Genomic DNA, 21,494 nt, shown 5'->3' on the forward strand with positions numbered 1-21,494 from the left:
AAAAAAGATTCGGCACCGAAAACCAAAGTATAACAACAGCCAACGATAAACCAACATGGCTAGAAACAACACATTAGATATATGGCAGTGGAACTGCAGAGGCTACCGCAAAAAGCAAGGCCCGATGCAGGAATTCATAAATTCACAGTTAAGTCGTCCTGACATAATCGCGCTGCAGGAGACAAACACCGTGCCGACACTCAAGGGATACACGTCCCAAGAAAAAGATCGCACGGCCACCTTAATTAGTAAACAACTAGTCGCCATAGCACACGATGAAATTCCGGACACGCGGATAGAACACATCGTGACAGAAATAATTCCAAAGAAAAAGGGAAAACAAAAACGCACTTTTATCATAAACTTATACAGTCCACCGCGACAAAATGACGGGGATTTTCAGAAACTTTTCATAGGAGCCAGCAAGCTAGCGAAATCCAACACCCTGCTTATAATGGGTGACTTTAATGCCAGGGGGCAGAGCTGGGGATATCAAAAAGACACTAAGAAGGGAACGCAAGTTAGCGACGCAGCAGAAATCACAAGCTGTGCCCTTTTAACGGATGCAAACCATCCAACGCGCCTAGGCAACAGCGTTAGTCCCGACACATGGCCAGACCTGACATACGTCAGGGGAGCAAGACAAGCCACGTGGGAGAACCGGCTGGAGAACCTGGGTAGCGACCATTATATTATAAGAACGCAAGTGTCAGCAGAGAACATCAAGCGCAAGGTAGCAACAGCCAAAATAACGGACTGGAACGCTTTTCGCAAAGAATGCAAGCACATGGAGGGGGCGATAACCTCCATAGAGGAATGGTGCAAACAACTTAAGGAAATACAGCAACGATACACCCAGGAGGTCGAAAGGTCAGAGCAAACACCGGAGGTGGACTCGCGATTCCTCCGGTTATGGGAGGCAAGGCGTGGACTAACCAAAAGGTGGAAAAAAACAACGACTAAATAACAAGCTAAAGAAGAAGATAGCAGAGGTTACCAAGGAGGCAGAGGAATACTCAGCCCAACTCACACGACAAAGTTGGCAAAAGTTTAGCGACACGCTGAATAGAACCCTCAGCACCGCAAAGACCTGGCGTATCCTCAAGGCTCTAATGGGCCCAACCAAGACCAAGTCAGAAAGTAACAAGGCCATCCAAAGACTAGTACACCAGTTTGAAGGGACAGAAGAAGAGCTACTGGAAAAAGTCCGTGTAAAGTGCTACGGGCAAGATAAACCCGAAGCGAACACGGAGAGATACCGAGGCGAAGAAAACACCGACCTAGACAGACCCATCACTAGGGAGGAAGTTTTCGCAGCAGTTAAGGCATCGACCCGGAACACAGCAGCAGGTGCGGACAATATTAGGAACGCACTAATCCGCAACCTAAGTGATGAGGTGGTCACACAGCTGACGAACGTCCTCAATACACATTGGGAAGCGGGGACACTGCCAGAGGAATGGAAACATGCGGAAGTAGTTATGATCCCCAAGCCAGGGAAAAAGCTACTAGTAGAAAACCTACGGCCGATATCACTCACTTCGTGCCTTGGCAAGTTGTACGAGCGAATCTTGACAAGGAGGCTACAACAATACATGGAAGATGAAGATCTGTATCCCCACAGTATGTTCGGCTTTCGCACCAAATTATGAACCCAAGGCGTCCTACTACAAATTAAAGAGGGGGTTCTAAGCAACATCCCCTACAACGGAGAAAACATAATAATGGCACTCGATGTCAAAGGAGCATTCGACAACGTCAGCCACGCGGCCATCCTCAAGGGACTGGACGATCTCAATAGCGGACGAAGAATCCACGGCTACGTGACAGCGCTCCTATCAAACAGAACAGCCACGATGGGGTTAGGAGACCTGTGCACAGACAAGTTCCACACGCCTAACAAAGGAACCCCGCAGGGATCCGGGATCTCACCGATCCTTTTCAACATTGCAATGATGGAAGGGATCGACGGCATACATCACGCCATTTATGCCGACGATATCACCATCTGGACTAAACAAGGCTCGCTCAGCCAAAAAGAAGAACGATTACAAGCCGCAGCAACATGCGTGGAAGAATGTGTTAGGGAAAGAGGCCTCGCCTGCTCGACGCAGAAGTCAGAGCTCCTGCGAGTCAGAAGAGGAAAACGCTCGGAAGAACAAATCAGCATCACCCTAGAAGGACAAAAAATACCAGAAAAAGAAGCCGTCAAGATTCTGGGAATGTGGGTGCAGAGCAATCGACGCTGCACACACACCATAAACATACTCAAGCAAGCGACGGCACAGGTGGCACGTATGATCACCCGCGTCTCGCAAAAAAGAAGTGGCATGAAGGAGGAAGATACAGTCAAGTTGGTTAAGAGCCTCATAATCAGCCGGATTACGTGCGCCCGCCCATATTACTACACAAACAAAGGCGAACGGGACCAGGCCGACGCCATCATAAGGAAAGCGTTTAAAACAGCGCTTCACCTGCCGGCCAAAACCTCGACAGAGAAGCTCCTGGCCCTCGGACTCCACAACACGTTCGAGGAGCTCAAAGAAGCACAATTAGGGTCGCAGCTACTCAGACTGCAGCAGACTACCACGGGCAGAGAGCTCGTAAAAAAAACTGGGGCATAAAGAAATTGAGAGGGAAGAACAAAGAACGGCAAACCTACCCGATGAGTATCGCAGTACCATCAAAGTAGGGTCGCTGCCAAGAAACATGGACCCGAATTTACACACAGCCAGGCGGAACGCTAGGGCAAAGTATGTAGAAAAATACCTAGCAACCAAGGCGAACACGGTATACACGGACGCCGCGGTATACCCTCGAGAACGAAGGGAAAAGGAACAAAGAGTCGTCGCGGCAGTAATAAGCTCTGACTATAGGGAAATCGCTTGCGCGTCGGCACGGGATTGTACGGTAACCGAGGGAGAGGAAATGGCGGTTGCTCTAGCAGCTGTGGAGGGCTACCGCACAAATAGATCCCTTATAATTCTAACAGACTCCAAGGAAGCATGTCGAAACTACATTAACGGCAGAATTGGTCTAAAAGCGCTCCAAATCTTCCTCCGCGCTGGCCAACAGAATAAACACATTAGACACACCATCTTTTGGGTACCGGGGCACACTGAGATTGAGGGCAATCGAAGGGTCGATAGGATCGCTCGCGAGCATACAAAAACCGAGCGGGCCTAAACAGAGATCCTGAGGACTTCATGACAGTGATCCCAACGTACTCTGACATACTAAATTACCATAGAGGGACGAGGATCAGATATCCCCCGCCTCACAATACACTGACTCAACAACAGGCAGTTTACTGGCGAAAGCTGCAGACAGGAACTTTCCCAAATTTACATAAACTACACAAAATGTTCCCAGGTCAATACAGGGACACATGCCCGTGGTGTGGCGCAATACCCACACTTTATCACATCACATGGGAGTGCAATACGAATAAGGCATTCCACAAAATAGAAAATCCGAGTGCGGAGCAGTGGGAGAGCGTGCTCTCCAGCGGCGACCCTAGCCTCCAACGGAGGCTGGTGGATCATGCCCGACGAGCAGCCACGCTCAGTGGTGCCCTGGAATAGGGGCGCCAACCATGCAGGCCGGAGATCGGCATCAACCATTAGAAGATGAAAACATCCGGCCCGACCGCTGAATTACTCTTTCTAGGGCAATAAAGTTTACTTCCACCTCCTCCTACTCCTATATTTATATAACAAAATAGTTTTTCATGCTGTAACTGGGGTTAAGCTAACTATAGATTTTCTTCGTCAGCACATAAAAGTTATACAAAACCATTGCGAAAAAGAATTTTGATATTGCTGAGGGCGTCAAGTAATACATTTCACAAGCACGGCTTTTGTATAGCAGAGAAAGTGAAAATGGGAGCGTTGCCAAAGAATTATTTCTTCTTTAGAAAGTACACGAAATAACTTTGCGCAAACTTACAGGGCCCAATTTTCGAAAAGTCCAGTGATGAAAATTTGCAAATTGACACGCGCATGGATAGCAAAGCATAAGTCAACAAAAGTCAATGTAGAATTTACTGTAATCCCCGCTCTATATATTTCACATACAAGCTGTTTTAGACAGAGAGATGCAATTTCGTTTCTTTGATTTTCACGGAGTGAAGAAAACATATCATGCAAATGCGCTTCGGTCATTCAGAGACGGCACCAGTCTCTTCCAATGTGGGCATCACCCCCAGCTTTAACTTACTTTCGCTTGTGTAAGAAGACGCTGTAGGTGAGAGACAAATGGAAACACGTGAGTGGTAACTACAGCACGTAACCAATGCCTCATCGTTTAGAAAGTGTCAAACCTCCATTTCCAGTCCACTGTACCTCAAGCTTAGAGTTATGAGTTAATTCTGGAACGCTTAGACGAACTTTCTGTCGGCCTAGCCGGTGTATATTTGAGAAACCTTTTTAAGGCGCAAACAAGAGACACGGCACAAAGTTCAGGTCATACACAGGACAGGCGCTTGCCCTGTGTGTGTGACATTCCTTTTGTGCCGCGTCTATTGTCTGCATCTTAAAAGTATTCGTCAAATCTGGAACGCTCATTGCAAGCAAGCAAGATGGCTGCAATGTGTAGTCCAACATCTTAAACGATTAAAACATTAAAATGTTTCCTAATTAATTTCATTCATGCATTAACGGTCGAGATTGCCCTAACCTGATGGCCATTTTAAAAAAGGAGAGGGATGAACACCTTGCAATTATCTCTCAGTTGCAGCAACAAATCATCAGCTGAAAGGTTAAAAATATAAATTATGGGGTTTTACGTGCCAAAACCACTTACTGATTATGAGGCACGCCGTAGTGGAGGACTCCGGAAATTTCGACCGCCTGGGGTTCTTTAACGTGCACCTAAATCTAAGTGTACGGGTGTTTTCGCATTTCGCCCCCATCGAAATGCGGCCGCCGTGGCCGGGATTCGATCCCGCGATCTCGTGCTCAGCAGCCTAGCACCATAGCCACTGAGCAACCAGGGCGGGTAGCTGAAAGGTTTCGAAGATTCTAATACGCTGTGTTCAAGAAAAGTTGTAGAGAATTACTTCATCAACAAGGATTTACCCTGAATTCCTGCAAATTCGTTGACTATTTTCTAGAGCCACATTGTTTTTTTCCCCGTAAATTACGAACACTAAGGCATATAACGTGCATTTCTGGTATACTTTATTGCCTGCAGAATTATTCTTCATTCTCTGAACAATTTCTTCTTAATTATATTCGATAGAGTGACCTTGCTACTGCGCCATAAATTCGCCAACAGCCAGAAATGGGAAAAAAGCGCGAAGGGGGCAACTGCGGCGCTGTTGTCCTACGAGTGTTTATTTTGGTGTTAGAATATGAAGGCATGAAAAAGCAACAAACGGCTGATAACTCATAAGACATATAAATAAAGCTGACTATCTACCATCATACAATAGATTCTAAGCTCGCACGTAATTCGCATATATATCTTTAAGGCGACATTTCTCTTAGATATAAGTTTTATCTATACCGGCATCAGTATTGGAATGTCCTTATTATTCAGAGTGCATTCGCATAACTAATACGTTCGAACGAGCTAATTAGTATGTTACCGAACATGCGTACTCCAGTGCCGCCCCTAATTCTCTGCAACTTCTGCGAAACGCCGTGTCTATGCAGATTTCGAATATTGTTTCATAAATACCCGTGGCTGGAGCTCAGTAGATAGGCAACCGCGCATTTCAATAATGAGCTTCTCAGCTAATTTGGCTAAACGATAACCAACTGACCAAACTAAACAAACCAGCAGAGTGCGTTTCGCCATTGTAATGTGTCACGAGTCCGAGTCAAAGGTCGGCGAGGCATCCGCAGTTCTTTTGGCCGAGCTTGCTACGAAACTCGTCAATTATCCACTCGGTCGCTCCAGTTCCCATATTAGCAAAAGTGAGGATGCGGTACTGTCGTAATTTCTCAGGAATTCGGCGTTTCGCATTAGTGACCGAGGAATGAAAGAAGGTACGCCTCGCATTTGCAGTCCGCTTGGAACTCGGTGTTACCATATGCCGTGACTTGAACCTCAATAATCTTTCCACCACTGCACCCGAGCAGATCCGTGCCGTGCGCTTTACTGAGGGCAGTATTCGAACCCGGTGGGTCGGGCTGCATAGAACATAAAAGCTGTCATGTTGGCCCCATGATTTTCCGTCCATCCTGCTAGCACCGGCCATTAGAACAAGAGTTTTCAAAGCATCGCCATGCATATATCGTTTTAGGCTGTTTCTGAGCCTGCGGGAGCACCTGCTTCATTGCACTAGCAAGAGTGAACAGCCTGCTTTTCGCTACCGCTCGCAACTGTCCTGAAAGCGTGCGCTTTGGCAACCTGACGTAATCAGCCGAAAGGTGCTACGCCCTCACGTGACCGTTTGGCTCTAATGGTTGGGAGAAGGTTAGCACGTTTTAAAATCAAAATACAAAAACCTTTAGAGCAGGCTGTATGGCATCGAGGATGGCGAGTATGCAATGGCCACATCCTAGTAGCAGGGACCGTATTACGAGCCACTCGCAACACTGCTCAATGCTGTGAGTTGAGTAACAAAGATGACCATGCATGCTATGTTACTAGAAATACGAACAGCCTTGCTAACAAATCGAAGCTATTGAAAATACAGCCACGATTGTGATTCCTAACGAAATAACCTGAAGCAGCAGAAGCTTGATGTGGGCGAGTTGGTTTTGCATACTTGAAGAGCGCTACGAAGACGCGGATTAAAAGAAGAAGAACGTGTACGACGGACAAAGCGCTTTGTCCGTTGTACATGGTCTTCTTTTAGTCCGCGTCTTCGTAGCGCTCTTTTTATGCGAAGCATATTACTAGAGCTCAACCCAGCTCCTCAGGCGCGGCGGTGTCGCCTTCAATACCACGTGACACCGTGACGTCACGACAGAGGAGAAACGGGGCTCCAACTCGCGCCGTCGCTCGCGGCGTCGCCTTCAAGGCTGACCACGTGACACCTTGACGTCACGACAGAGGAGAAACGGGGCTCCAACTCGCGCTGTCGCTCGCGGCGTCGCGGCGGTATATAAGCAGCTGCGCTTGCCTCTGCTAGACACTCACGAGGTGAGATGCCTCCTGGAGACAAAGCTGCTCGTTGGAATGAGAAGCGAAGGCAGCTGCATGCTACAGAGACTGTTTCTAGGTGGCTTTGCTACGGCGCAGCGACTACGCGCCCCGCATCGGACGCAGTGAGCGTCGAGCAACGCAGCGTTCGGCGCGACAACGAAATGTGCGCCTGAGCAAGCGCCGCACGCCTGAGCCGACGCCGACGACACCGGCTTTTCTGCGACACGAGCTCCTTAACGCTGTCGCGTTAAAATAAAGGCTAGTATGCTTCGCATCCTGGGCTTAACCTTAGCTAAGCCACAGCCAGTTTTTCTTCAAGTAACGAAATAAGGCGGTAGCGCTGTTCAGTGTAAAAAAAATTGGGTTTCACGTGCCAAAACCACTTTCTGATTATGAGGCACGCCGTAGTGGAGGACTCCGGAAATTTCGACCACCTGGTGTTCTTTAACGCGCACCTAAATCTAAGTACACGGGTGTTTTCGCATTTCGCCCCCATCTAAGTGCAGCCGCCGTGGCCGGGATTTGATCCCGCGATCTCGTGCTCAGCAGCCCAACACCATAGCCACTGAGCAACCAGGGCGGGTCGCTCGCTGCTCAGTCTAGGCGCTGAGGAAGTGGGATTGGTCAGTACTACATCTCCTTCAGGTACACCTTGAGGAATTTTACACTTCTTTTTCACTGCGAAAGCTGTATATGACTAACCTTCCGTTGTTTCTTTGGCGTCGGGCAACAGAAACGGACTTAGCGATTTCTAACAAACCCATACGGGTGTAGCGCGGCAGCGCAGATGTGAGAATGTGGAGCCGATTAGAACGGTTCGCCGAGAAAAATACCGTGACGTCAAGGTTATCGCAGTATATAAGCAGGAGAGGTATCGGCGCTAAAAACAGCTGCGTTATCGATGGGGCAGACACGTATAGTTCGTACACTCGAAGAACAACATACGTACGAGGAGCGCCGGAGGGTACAGCATCGAGAATGCAAACGGCGCCGGCGCGAAACGACCACCGACGAAGAACGTTCCCGCGATGCTGAACGAAAACGACAATCTCCAGCCCGGGCAACCATTCCACTCTGTGAAGATGGAATGGCAGCGAAAGCACTTTGCTTCTCGTTTGAGAGCTTTGACTGTCAGCTTTCGCTGCCATTCCATCTTCACAGAGGGGAATGGTCGTCATTCTTTAATTCCTTTTTAGACATATACGCGAAACTTCGGAATGCCTACCGCGGGTAGTATATGATGCATATGATCCCTAATTAGGTGCAAAAAAAAAATCAAAGTGACCATGATTCTGAAACAAAGCAGCAGACATTTGTTCGTCTTTCTGTGCGCCTGAATTTCGAAATTGCACCAGTAACAGCTCAAACGTTTTCAGAGTGAAGGTGCTATGTTTCGAGCGTGGCACGTCTTTCTAAACGTGGTCATCGGGACTTACCTTCCACAGTGGACTCGACGGTCGACCCCATCTCTGTCTCACCTTGTCATGTGCGAAAGAAGAAGAAATTATGGACCAACAATGGGGGAATACAAACGTGAATACAATTATAGCCAATGAATAGGCGCGTGACAGAGGTACACACGTAGTAAGACAAGCAAGCGGCCTTGTATACGTAGTAAGACAAGCGGCCCTTGTATTTCCGGGATGCATTTATCTGGGTAGACGAGGACCACCAAGCAGTATTACGCGATCAGTAACACGGAACATCTTACCCGTACCAGAACGTTGACTTCCCGAAAAAAAAAGAGCGTTTATCAGCCGCACTTCATCAATTTGATTTATAAGTTCGTTCCTTTAATTATTAGCTTATTACTTAGTTGCTTGCATTTTCTTGCTTATTAGATTTCTCTCGTCCCTTGCAATCTTCAATACACACTTCTTCCACTATGCGGGTTCTTGAGTCTGACAGATTTAGTCATTAAAAAAAGAACTCATTTAAAAAGAAACGATGCTTTGTGCATCTCGTGGTTACGATAAGGTACACGGAACTACAAATTGTGAAAGAGGCAGAGGCGATATTTATTAGCATATTTGCGACTAGGGCTGCACAATGCTTTCGGCTGTGTTCTGCTGCGTTGCGTGGTCTATCTCAAGCCACCGAAGCTCAAAATGGGTGTGAACGGGGCAGACGTCTATAGATGCCTGTAGATCGCAAGTAGCGGCTGCCATAAGGTTCTTTCTATTTAAATTTCGAGCTGAATGCACACATGATCCCGGAACGGGAGCCCGCAGGCGCATTGTGCATCTGTATACGCCAACAAAGACGACTTTACTTGCGTATAGGTACATCCTCTTGCACCCGCACCTTCTATGCCACGGCCTGCCAATTACTAAGGTTGCGCAGTGGAAATAAACAGGACACGCAGGAACACAAAGCGACGTACTCGAGAGACATGTTGCATGATGCATGAGGCATTTTCTTTCGTTTTCCCGTTATATGGGTTCTTTGTGCTGTTTTACTTTTGCGCTCATTATTTCGGTTATTATTATTGTATTTTTTGCCCAATGACATTAGAGCGGCTATATATTTTGCGTTGTTTACGAAAACAACTGTATCTTTTGTCGTTTCTCTGATATGTGCACTACAGGTCCTATTATTTTTGCGCAATGATTTAATGTATGCATAATATGTTGTGCATACATTTTTATACTGTCTGCTAATAATGCATATATATTATGTTTTGTTTTATGCCCAACTTATATACTCTGCTAGTCTTTCGTGACGCCCCCCTTACCGCATACCTCGTGCGAGGCTTGTAAGAACATTGTTGATAGACAAATAAATGAATAAATAAATAAGTAAGTAAATAAATAAATAATCTAGCCCTTGAGCGAAATCCTTTCGTTAATAGCTTGGTATTCGTGTCACAGCGCTGTAATGTGTACGCCAAGGAAAACAATACTAGGTGGAAGCTTACCATCACAATTTTGAAGCTTATATTCATTAAAAAATTTAAAGGAAAAGCTCGAGGGCAATCACTACATCATAATCAAGCAGCACACTCCCATAAAAGTAGTATTTCGCCTTTCGGGGCGTATCTTGACCTCAAACAATAATCGACATCTATCTTGTGTACCTTTCCTGTCCACAAAGTTGCGCACTTGGTGTACTTCTAGGTCACGAACTGCATGTTCGTTAACACCGTGGCGTAACAGTCATCTCTTTCTCTTTCATCAAAAATTTGTAGACCTTTTACAGCGAGCAGCCTGCGCACCAGGAACGCCGCCATTGGACGCCTTCTGGATCGAGAGCAGACGGGCGTCAGCAGCCACTCGCTGCTCCAGCAACGTTCCGCCGAAAGCCCGCGAATCGCTGATTACTATTATTTAAAAATGTGAAAGAACAGAGGAGGAGACGAGCTCTGTCGTGAACTGTAAGGACTGCGACAGAGCCCTGAATGTGTCAAGAGCATAGACTTGAAGGAAAAATACAGGGCACCTCTTTTGGCAGAGCCCTGACGAAGGCAAGTATTCTTTTGTCTATTCGGTTGCTCCAACCTGGAACATGCCTTTTTCAACCATAGTTTATTGCTTCGTCTGCATTTCCCCTGAACATCAGCCCCAGTGGACGTCCTCGCTGGCTTTGATAACAAGCAGAGGTATGTTGTTCTAAGGGTTCAACACAACTGCTTCGGCAGCGAGAAACAAGTGCAAGGAACACTGCTTGATGCATTTTATCTTTTACAACTCTGTAGATGAAGCGGATGGCAAAGACAATTTCCATCGTCATCAGCAGCTGCAGCAACGACACCAGCAGCCTGTTTTGTGTCTACTGCAGGACGAAGGCCTCTCCCTGCGATCTCCAATTACCCCTGCCCTGTGCCAACCGATTCCAACTAGCGCCCGCGAATTTCCTAATTTCATTGCTCCACCTAGTCTTCTGTCGTTCTCTATTGCATTTTCCTTCTCTTGGTACCTATTCTGTAACCCTAATGGTGCAACGGTTATCTAACCAGCGCATTACATAACATGCCCAGCTCCATTATTTCCTCTTGATGTTAATCAGGATATCGTATACACCCGTTTGCTCTCTGATCCAAACCGCTCTCTTTCTATCTCTTAACGTTATGCCTAGCAATCTTCGTTCCGTCGCTCTTTGCGTGGTCCTTAACTTGTTCTCATGCTGCTTTGTTAGTTTCCAAGTGTCTGCCCTATATGTCAACAATGGTAAAATGCACTGATTGTACACCTTCCTTTTCAATGATAATGGTAAGCTTCCAATCAGGAGCTGGCAATGTCTGCCGTATGCGATCCAAGCCACTTTTATTCTTCTATGAATTTCTTTCTCATGATCATGGTTCCCTGTGATTAATTGGCCTAGGTAAACGTACTCCTTCACGGACTCTAGAGGCCGACTGGCAATCCTTAACTCTTGTTCCTTTGCCCGGCTATTTATCATTATATTTATCTTCTGCATATTAATCTTCAACCCCACTCTCACACTCTATCTGTTAAGGTCCTCAGTCATCTGTTGTAACTCATCCCTAGTGTTGCTGAATAGGACAAGGTCATCTGCAAATCGAAGGTTGCTGAGATATTCACCGTCGATCTCTACTCCTAAGCCTTCCCAGTTTAATAGCTTGAATACTTCCCGAAGCACGCAGTGAATAGCATTGGAGAGATTGTGGCTCCCTGTCTCACCCCTTTCTTTATAGGCATCTTCCTGCTTTTTTTAAGTAGAATTAAGGTAGCTGTAGAACCTGTGTAGATATTTTCCAAAGTATTTACGTAATCATTCTGAACTCCTTGATTACGTAATGCCTCTATGACTGCTAGTATCTCTACTGAATCAAATGCATTTTCGTAATCTATGGAATCCATATAGAGAGACTTATTGCACTTTGCGGATTTGTCGATAACCTGATTGATGGCATGGATTTGATCCACTGTAGAGTATCCCTCTCTGAAGCCAGCCTGTTCCCTTGGTTGACTGAAGTCCAGTGTTGCCCTTATTGGAGATTATTTTGGTAAATATTTTGTATAATACTGGGAGTAAGCTAATGGGCATATAATTGTTTTCAATTCTTTAATGTCTCCCTTTTTGTGGATTAGTATAATGTTTGCACTCTTCCAGTTTTCTGGGACCCATGCAGTCGATAGACACTTCGTATAAAGAGCCGCCAGTTTTTCAAGCATTATGTCTCCTCCATCTTTGATTAAACCGACTGCTATTCCGTCTTGTCCTTCCGCTGTTCCTCGTATCATGTCTTGCAAGGTCCTTGTAACTTCATGGCCAGTTATAGAAGGAGCCTCTGAAACCTGTTCTTTAATACTTTGAATGGTGGTATCGTGGCTGCTTTGGGTACTGTACAGGACAGTATAAAATTTTTCCACTTCATTTACTATATCTTCGAGATTCCTGATGATATTACGCTGCTTATCTTGCAGTGCTTACCTACTGATTTGTCCTATGCCAAGTTTCTTTCTCGCCGATTTCAGGCTGCGTCCATTTTTCACGGCTTCTTCAGGCTTTCCCGCGCTATAGTTTCGAATATCCCTTACTTTCGCCTCGTTGACCTGTTTTGACACTTCAGCGAATTATATCCTATCTCTTGAGTTGGACACTTTCATTTCTCTCGTTTTCTTATTAGGTCATTTGTTACTTGGAAGAGCTTGCCTACTGGTTGCCTTCGTGCCTTGCCACAATTTTAGGCACTTTTCATTCTTTAGAAATGCTTTTGCACGTTAATTCGAGTGGTAAGTGGCGTATATGCTATTTGGTAACGGCAAATTCACTATTGGCAGCGATGGCAGCAATAATGTAATTAGGAAGCGCAAGTTGTCTGTCCGGGCGGCCCCCATACTCGGTAACCCAAGTTGTCTACTGTGCCAGGCAGCAGCCAGTAGCCAGTCCCCGTGACTCGTGCTGCCTGCACGGTAGATGCCTAGTGGCCCAAGCTGGTAGACAATTTAGGTGACATGGACGAAGGGCGTAAAGTAACTGAATAAGGCTTAGAATGCCAATGGGATTACAAAGATATCCTCGCATTTTTCGCCGCTTTAATTATGCTGCTCTGAGAAGCAGTAAAATATTTAATGTTTATAGATGGGCAAAAGCAAATAAATGCTAAGACGCCTTGTTTAGTACAGGGAATGTGTTTTCCCATATTTCCTCTAGAATCTATGGAAATGTTGACGTTTTGATTAATGGTGTGGCTATTCTTTTGACAGCAAGCAGGATCGCTCGAAGTAAATTTTATGGGCAGTTTTCGTAAATTGCACGCGTGGATTCTGACCGCTGACAGCGCGAGAAAAGTGAAAACTTGAGCAAGCACTAAGTGTAAGCAGCGTGTCATTGTTTAGTAATGTCGCTGTATCCGGGACAACAAAGGAGCGACGGGGATACAAAATGAAACCCAAACTTTTCAGTGGTTTGAAGGCTCGGCGAGATCTCCACATGCAGGTTATGTATGAGATCGACTGTCTAGAAGAGCAGACGACCGACTTCTTTTGCGAACGCTCTCACGCGCGCTTAGGCCTCCATAAGTTGTAAAACTATGTACACCCTAATAGTGAGTACTAGTATAAACCATTTTATATCTAACACCCTTACCCACTCTGGGGCGTACATGCGTGCCTCATTGTGTAAGGGTGTGAGTTATAGACTGATTTACACCTTTGTTAACTTTTGAGGGTGTAAATTATTTTGCGGTGTAGCCCCAACCACCTGACCACCCTGGTACGAGCTTTGATCCCCTCGTTGCCCTCTGGGTGCCCTGAAGATCCTGCCCAGTGGGCTTTATTGTACTTTCAGGCTCTCTCCTTTGTCCTCCGTTTGCCAGCATTTTCATTCTCTTGCAGGCTAAATCATCTCTAACCAGCAAATACCACTAGGGACAAATGACGCCGGTTCGACCAAGGGACACTATGGAAATGCTGGATGGTACAGTTATCCAGCTTCGACTGGTTGCCGGCAAAATAGCCTGTTTCTTTACGCTGAATCCCGAAAACTGACCTAGCCAGATGCGTTGGTCACATCATCATCATCATCATCATCATCATCATCATCATCATCCTAGTTACGCCCACTGCAGGGCAAAGGCCTCTCCCATACTTCTCCAACTAGGCCGGTCATGTACTAATTGTGGCCATGTTGTCCCTGCAAACGTCTTAATGTCATCCACCCACCTAACTTCCTGCCGCCCCTGCTACGCTTCCCTTCCCTTGGAATCCAGTCCGTAACCCTTAGTTACCATCGGTTATCTTCCCTCCTCATTACATGTCCGGCCCATGCCCATTTCTTTTTCTTGATTTCAACTAAGATGTCGTTTACCCGCGTTTATTGACTTACCCAATCTGCTCTTTTCTTATCCATTAACGTTACAACCATCATTCTTCTTTCCATAGCTCGTTGCGTCGTCCTCAATTTCAGCAGAACCCTTTTCGTAAGCCTCCAGGTTTCTGCCGCATATGTGAGTACTGGTAACACACACCTGTTATACACTTTCCTTTTGAAGGATAGTTGCACCCTGCTGTTCATGATTTGAAAATGCCTGCCAAACGCACCCCAACCCATTCTTATTCTTCTGGTTATTTCAGTCTCATGATCAGGATCCGTGGTCGCTACCTGCCCCATGTAGATGTATTCCCTTACCACTTCCAGTGCTTCGCTACCTATCGTAAACTGCTGTTCTCTTCCGAGACTGTTAAACAATACTTTAGTTTTCTGCAGATTAATTTTCAGACCCACCCTTCTGCTTTGCCTCTCCAGGTCAGTGAGCATGCATTGCAATTGGTCTCCTGAGTTACTAAGCAAGGCAATATCATCAGCGAATCGCAAGTTGCTAAGGTATTCTCCATCAACTTTTATGCCCAATTTTTCCCACTCCAGGCCTCTGAATACCTCCTGTAAACATGCTGTGAATAGCATTGTAGATATCGTATCTCCCTGTCTGACGCCTTTCTTTATAGGGATTTTGTTGTTTCTTTCTGGAGGACTACGGTGGCTGTGGAGCCGCTATAGATATCTTCCAGTATTTTTACATATGGCTCATCTACACCCTGATTCCGAAATGCCTCCATGACTGCTGAGGTTTCGACTGAATCAAACGCTTTCTCGTAATCAATGTAAGATATATATGAGGGTTGGTTATATTCTGCACATTTCTCTAATACTTGATTGATAGTGTGAATATGGTCTATTGTTGAGTAGCCTTTCCGGTATCCTGCCTGGTTCTTTGGTTGACAGAAGTCTAAGGTGTTCCTGATTCTATTTGCGATTACCTTAGTAAATACTTTGTAGGCAACGGACAGTAAGCTGATCGGTCTATAATTTTTCAAGTCTTTGGAGTCCCCTTTCTTATGGATTAGGATTATGTCAGCGTTCTTCCAAGATTCCGGTACGCTCGAGGTTATGAGGCATTGCGTACACAGGGTGGCCAGTTTCTCTAGAACAATCTGACCACCATCCTTCAACAAATCTGCGGTTACCTGATCCTCCCCAGCTGCCTTCCCCCTTTGCATAGCTCCTAAGGCTTTCTTTACTTCTTCTGGCGTTACCTGTGGGATCTCATATTCATCTAGGCTATTCTCTCTTCCACTATCGTCGTGGATGCCACTGGTACTGTATAAATCTCTATAGAACTCCTCAGCCACTTGAACTATCTCATCCATATTAGTAACGATATTACCGGCTTTGTCTCTTAACGCACACATCTGATTCTTGCCTATTCCTAGTTTCTTCTTCACTGTTTTTAGGCTTCCTCCGTTCCTGAGAACCTGTTCAATTCTATTCATATTATAGTTCCTGATGTCCGCTGTTTTACGCTTATTGATTAACTTAGAAAGTTCTGTCAGTTCTATTCTAGCTGTAGGGTTAGAGGCTTTCATACATTGGTGTTTCTTGATCAGATCTTTCGTCTCCTGCGATAGCTTACTGGTTTCCTGTCTAACGGCGTTACCACCGACTTCTATTGCGCACTCCTTAATGATGCCCATGAGATTGTCGTTCATTGCTTCAACACTAAGCTCCTCTTCCTTAGTTAAAGCCGAATACCTGTTCTGTAGCTTGATCCGGAATTCTTCTAGTTTCCCTCTTACCGCTAACTCATTGATTGGCTTCTTGTGTACCAGTTTCTTCCGTTCCCGCCTCAAGTCTAGGCTAATTCGAGTTCTTACCATCCTATGGTCACTGCAGCGTACCTTGCCGAGCACGTCTACATCTTGTATGATGCCAGGGTTCGCGCAGAGTATGAAGTCGATTTCATTTCTAGTCTCACCATTCGGGCTCCTCCACGTCCACTTTCGGCTAATCCGCTTGCGGAAAAAGGTATTTATTATCCGCATATTATTCTAGAAGAGTTGACTGTTGGGCTAGTTGGTCGTCCATATTTGAAGTAGTAGCTTAGCGCAAATAAAACCACAGACACAAGGAAGACAGACAAGGACAAGCGCTACTCACAACTGTTTAATGGAAAGGAAGAATAGGGCACATATATAAATCCACTTGTCACGCATGCGCATACCAAGCAGAAGGGAAGCCGGTATATATATATATATATATATATATATATATATATATATATATATATATATATATATATATATATATATGCACTATCCTTCCTTTCCATTAAACAGTTGTGAGTAGCACTTGTCCTTGTTGGTCTTCCTTGTGTCTGTGGTTTTATTTGCGCTAAGCTACTACTTCAAATAAGCATATTATTCTGTTCTGCAAACTCTACTCATAATTCTCCTCTACTATTCCTAGAGCCTATGCCATATTCCCCCACTGACTTGTCTCCAGCCTGCTTCTTTCCTACCCTGGCATTGAAGTCGCCCATCAGTATAGTGTATTTTGTTTTGACTTTAGCCATTGCCGATTCTACGTCTTCATAAAAGCTTTCGTATTCCTGGTCATCATGACTGCATGTAGGGGCATAGACCTGTACCGCCTTCAATTTGTACCTCTTATTAAGTTTCACAACAAGACCTGCCACCCTCTCGTTAATGCTATAGAATTCCTGTATGTTACCAGATATTTCCTTATTAATCAGGAATCCGAGTCCTAGTTCTCGTTTCTCCGCTAAGCCCCGGTAACACAGTACATGCCCGCTTTTTAGCACTGTATGTGCTTCTTTTGTCCTCCTAACCTCACTGAGCCCTATTATATCCCATTTACTACCCTCTAATTCCTCCAATAACACTGCTAGACTCACCTCACTAGATTGCGTTCTAACGTTAAACGTTGCCAGGTTCAGATTCCAATGGCGGCCTGTCCGGAGCCAGGTATTCTTAGCACCTTCTGCAGCGTCACAGATCTGACCGCCGCCGTGGTCAGTTGCTTCGCGGCTGCTGGGGACTGAGGGCCGGGGTTTGATTGTTGTATTCATATAGGAGGTTGTGGCCAAGTACTGCACCAGGGTGGCCAATCCTACTCTGGTGAAAGAGTGCGTTACCGGTTCTGGTCACCGGGATCAGGCCGCACCCCAGGCCTGTTTGTGCAATTTTCTAAACACACGTTTTTTTTTTTGTATTTCCCGGGGGAGAATTGCGAGGCGCCGGGATTCGAATCACGGTCCTCTTGCACTGGAGATGGATACTCTACCGTCCCCGCAGGAGTTATATTAAAAATAAATTATGGCGTTTTACGTGACAAAACCGCTTTCTGATTATGCACGCCGTAGTGGAGGACTCCGAAAATTTCGCCCACCTGGGGTTCTTTAACGTGCGCCTAATTCTAAGTACACGGGTGTTTTCGCATTTCGCCCCCATCGAAATGCGGCCGCCATGGCCGGGGTCCGATCCCGCGACCTCGTGCTCAGCAGTCTAACACCATAACCACTGAGCAACCACGGCGGGTCCCGCAGGAGTTGTACGCCTCATTTAACTTACAGTGGTGCCCTGTTTAGCGGTAATAAACTAAGAATGCCTGCCACAGAAGTTCAGCACGTAGAAATTGTTTACTCGGCGTTCTCGAGACTTAGACGTGGACGAGATAACTCACCCATTTTTTTGCCAAGTTGTCACCAACGGAGAAGCCGGAAGAGAGCCAGTGGCACAACGGGTTGCCTTCGTCTTTGCGGTGCATGCACGCATGATGATGATGATGGTGGCGGTTATTCCAGACATTGGCGAATACCCACGGCGCAATATTGGCCATGTAGTACACGGTAGGATCATATGACAAGAAGGGCAAGATATGTTACAGTGAGAAAAATAATAAAGCCAGCGATTATTTCGACATATGCGTGTACGTAAGAATGAAGAAACCGCTCAAAAACCCTACTGGTTATTCAACTACGTCTTCTTTAGTACAGTTAGAGTGTACTAGCACAGTGGACGTAGAAAAAGAAATACAGTTGAAAACATAGGCTCCCTTGAAGATGAGTGAAGTGATGGTCAAAAATTGCATCGAAATTGTCGTCCCGACCGGTTTTAGAACAGTTAAATATAGCTTAGATGGGAAATCAATCTTTTTATTGTCAGCGCAGTCGAGCGCTTTCGAGAAAAGAAAATCTATGCGCATCCTCACCTAGGCCAACACTGATAGTTTTGCAGTTCTATATCGTGAAAAAATTGTTTTGTTTAAGAATGGTAATAAGGTGTAGATTAGCTGAAGAATAATGAGTTCAATGCTAAACGAGTAATCACGGCTAAGAGCAAGCAAGATGCGTTGAGGTCCCAGTTATGTTTTGGCTCCGAGAAAACTGTCTTTGTGGATAGCCTAAGACACTTAGGTGTGCGTTTTGCCGGTCACCTGAGTTGGGATAATCGGGCAAATGCAGTTGCAACAAATCTGTACCGTATAGGAGGACTAATAGGCTGACATCGGCACTTCCTTCCAATGAAAGTAAAAGTCTTGATCGTGTAATTTACAATTTTGTCAGACCTGAATTATTGCCAGCTTGTATGGGGAACAGCAATCGCTACTAACTTGCAAAAAAATGTTCACTTTATAGAAGAAGGTATTGTGCTCAATTTCTAAGGAAAGTATTTTCACACAGGAAGATGACTTGTTCGTTTGTTACATACGTTAATAAATTTCTGACATTTATTGCGTTAGGCTAACTGATAGTTACAGGAGGTAAATAAGAGCTAATGTCAATAACCTGTGCACTGAGACCTTTGGCACGTTCCGAAATGCTAAACTAAGTACATAACTCCAAGTTTAGTTAACATGCTACGACGTTTATTAAACAAATGTAAACACATGGAAGCACTTGTATGCAATATTTCTCGCAAAACTCTAATTCATATCCCTTGTGGTGTGTCTTAGCCATGTGTTTATATCATTCTGCGAAATGAGTGTTGATACGGTTGCTGCAGCATGCCAGTTTGTTGCAATGTATATACCATCGGAATACAGTGTAATCGCCCTATGTGGTGTGTAACGCTTTCTTTTAAGCGCTTATCATTTGCTGTATAGGCATATTACTGCGAGATGTTTTGTTTTCATTTATTGCAAATCTCCGGTTTACCTTTTCTCCATTTTACTACATACTTCACTACATAATTGAATACTTCTATGTTCTGCCTCATGTTCGAGCATGTTTTGTTTCTTGCGATTATCCAAAACTTTGCGTGCGAGTTTTTTTTTTTTCATTATCCATCCGGCTCGCCGACTGTGTCAACGCACTGTAGAGGTAGATAGGCTTGTCAAGCTGCTCATGAAGATTTGTTTCCTTGGCTCTCCCCTTGTGCCATTGGGAAATAAAAATCATTTCCATTCAATTCAACCCATATCATTGGTGAGACTATGGAGGCCTTGGATAAGAAAGTCCAATGAACAATGTGCATTAAAACTCGCCAAAAAATCTATTTAGTATTTCCATTCACAACTGAAACACGCCATGGACACAATAAGTGGTTTTATATAAACGAACGGCACTCTGCTTTCGAAGGACTTATTTTAATTTACGTCTGGAATATGCAAAAATGCAGGAAATGATCGTCTACTTGAATTCCGACAGGGTTTATTTACACCTTCTTCACCCGTGACTTGTACTTCTCTCAAACCCTGGAATAAACTGCCGTTGTCGGGTATCGTTTTCTCAACGTAGGAAACATTTTACTGTAGGTAATATCCCAGACAAGCATATTCAACTAGAATCCAACAGGTTTCTATTGGTAGTGAATGTGGCCAACTGGTTCCAGCAGGAAACCAACTGGTCCCAGTTATACAGGACAACTGGTGCCAGTTAGAAGCCAACTGGCTAGCAACTCGTTTCTGTTGGGTTTCAACTGGAGCCATCACCTGTTGTACTCCAAGTAACTAAATGCGGTTGGGATTACACTGGAACCTTCACCATCTGTACTGGAAGCAAACCAATTGGTTCTATAGTTGGGATCCATGAGATACATTTACCAGTATTGGTTTTACAATTGCTTACACCAAAAGATGAAATAAGTGATGTAGTGGTCAAACGAGTGCAACATTTGAACGAATGAGTTTTACCCGATGCAAAATTTATTGACCTGTCGTGGTTGCTCAAGGGCTATGCTATTTTCCTGCTAAGCGCAAGGTCGCGGATTCAAGTCCCGGCCCCGGCGGCCGCATTTCAAGGGGGGCGAAATGCGAAGACATCGTGTACTTTGACTTATGTGCATGTTAAAGAATCTCTGGCGTTTCAAGTTATTCCGTAGTCCTCCACTGCGGCATAGCTCCTAATCGCATCGTGGTTCTGGCACGCAAAACCCCATAATTTAGTTCAACTTTCTGATATTCATTTCTGTGAATAATTGAATCGTGCAGGATCCCGTTGCCGAAATGCGCAACGCATTGAGTTTTCAAGCAGGCACGCCTTAGTTTCAGCGCACTAAGCGTGTGAATGTAGGCCCCGGTCCTAACAGTCGTCGAATGCGTCATTGGTTCGTCTCGTGACATTACCCGGCGTGACTCGTAGGCATCGCGGTGGTAACCCTTAATGACCGATGGTCATTAAGGGTTACGGACTGGATCCCAAGGGAAGGGAAGCGTAGCAGGGGGCGGCAGAAAGTTAGGTGGGCGGATGAGATTAAAAAGTTTGCAGGGACAGCGTGGCCACAATCAGTACATGACCGGGGTTGTTGGAGAAATATGGGAGAGGCCTTTGCCCTGCAGTGGGCGTAACCAGGCTGATGATGATGATGATGATGATGATGATGATGATGATGATGATAAGTCTTCAATAAATCTGCGTATCTAACAAAAAGTCACGGTATATAATGGGTCAAACAAGGCAAATAAACATGTTGCGCAAACACAGATTCACAGAATCCTAGATCCCACCCCCATTCCATCCACTCCCTCCAATGTATCGCGCGCGACGGAAGGCGGCGCGCTTGCTCCTCACTTTTCTCCCTTGCGTACACAAAACTGAGCCACCATCGTCGGCTCACCCACTCTCCCCTACCCCCCGAACGCTTTCACTCCCACATACAGCATGTCATCGCCTATGGACTTTATGCGGAACATGA

At 45.5% G+C, this 21,494-nt stretch overlaps 1 protein-coding gene across 3 annotated transcripts in view; it reads right to left on the reverse strand.

Moving 5' to 3' along the window:
* LOC135913303 (uncharacterized) overlaps positions 1-18,140 on the reverse strand; it is a 93,442-nt gene extending 75,302 nt beyond the window's left edge. For all 3 annotated transcript variants that reach the window (XM_070541240.1, XM_070541239.1, XM_065445890.2), the window contains exons 1-3: positions 18,043-18,140; positions 8,535-8,576; positions 4,219-4,239 (exon numbers count right to left, since the gene is read on the reverse strand). In XM_070541240.1, coding sequence (XP_070397341.1) covers positions 4,219-4,239; positions 8,535-8,576; positions 18,043-18,046 — 67 coding nt within the window. In that variant the 5' untranslated portion in view covers positions 18,047-18,140. The remainder of the gene's footprint in view (positions 1-4,218; positions 4,240-8,534; positions 8,577-18,042) is intronic.
* Positions 18,141-21,494: the final 3,354 nt, after the last annotated feature.

This window comes from Dermacentor albipictus, chromosome 6 (genome assembly GCF_038994185.2).
Source record: "Dermacentor albipictus isolate Rhodes 1998 colony chromosome 6, USDA_Dalb.pri_finalv2, whole genome shotgun sequence".
Classification (NCBI taxonomy): domain Eukaryota; kingdom Metazoa; phylum Arthropoda; class Arachnida; order Ixodida; family Ixodidae; genus Dermacentor; species Dermacentor albipictus.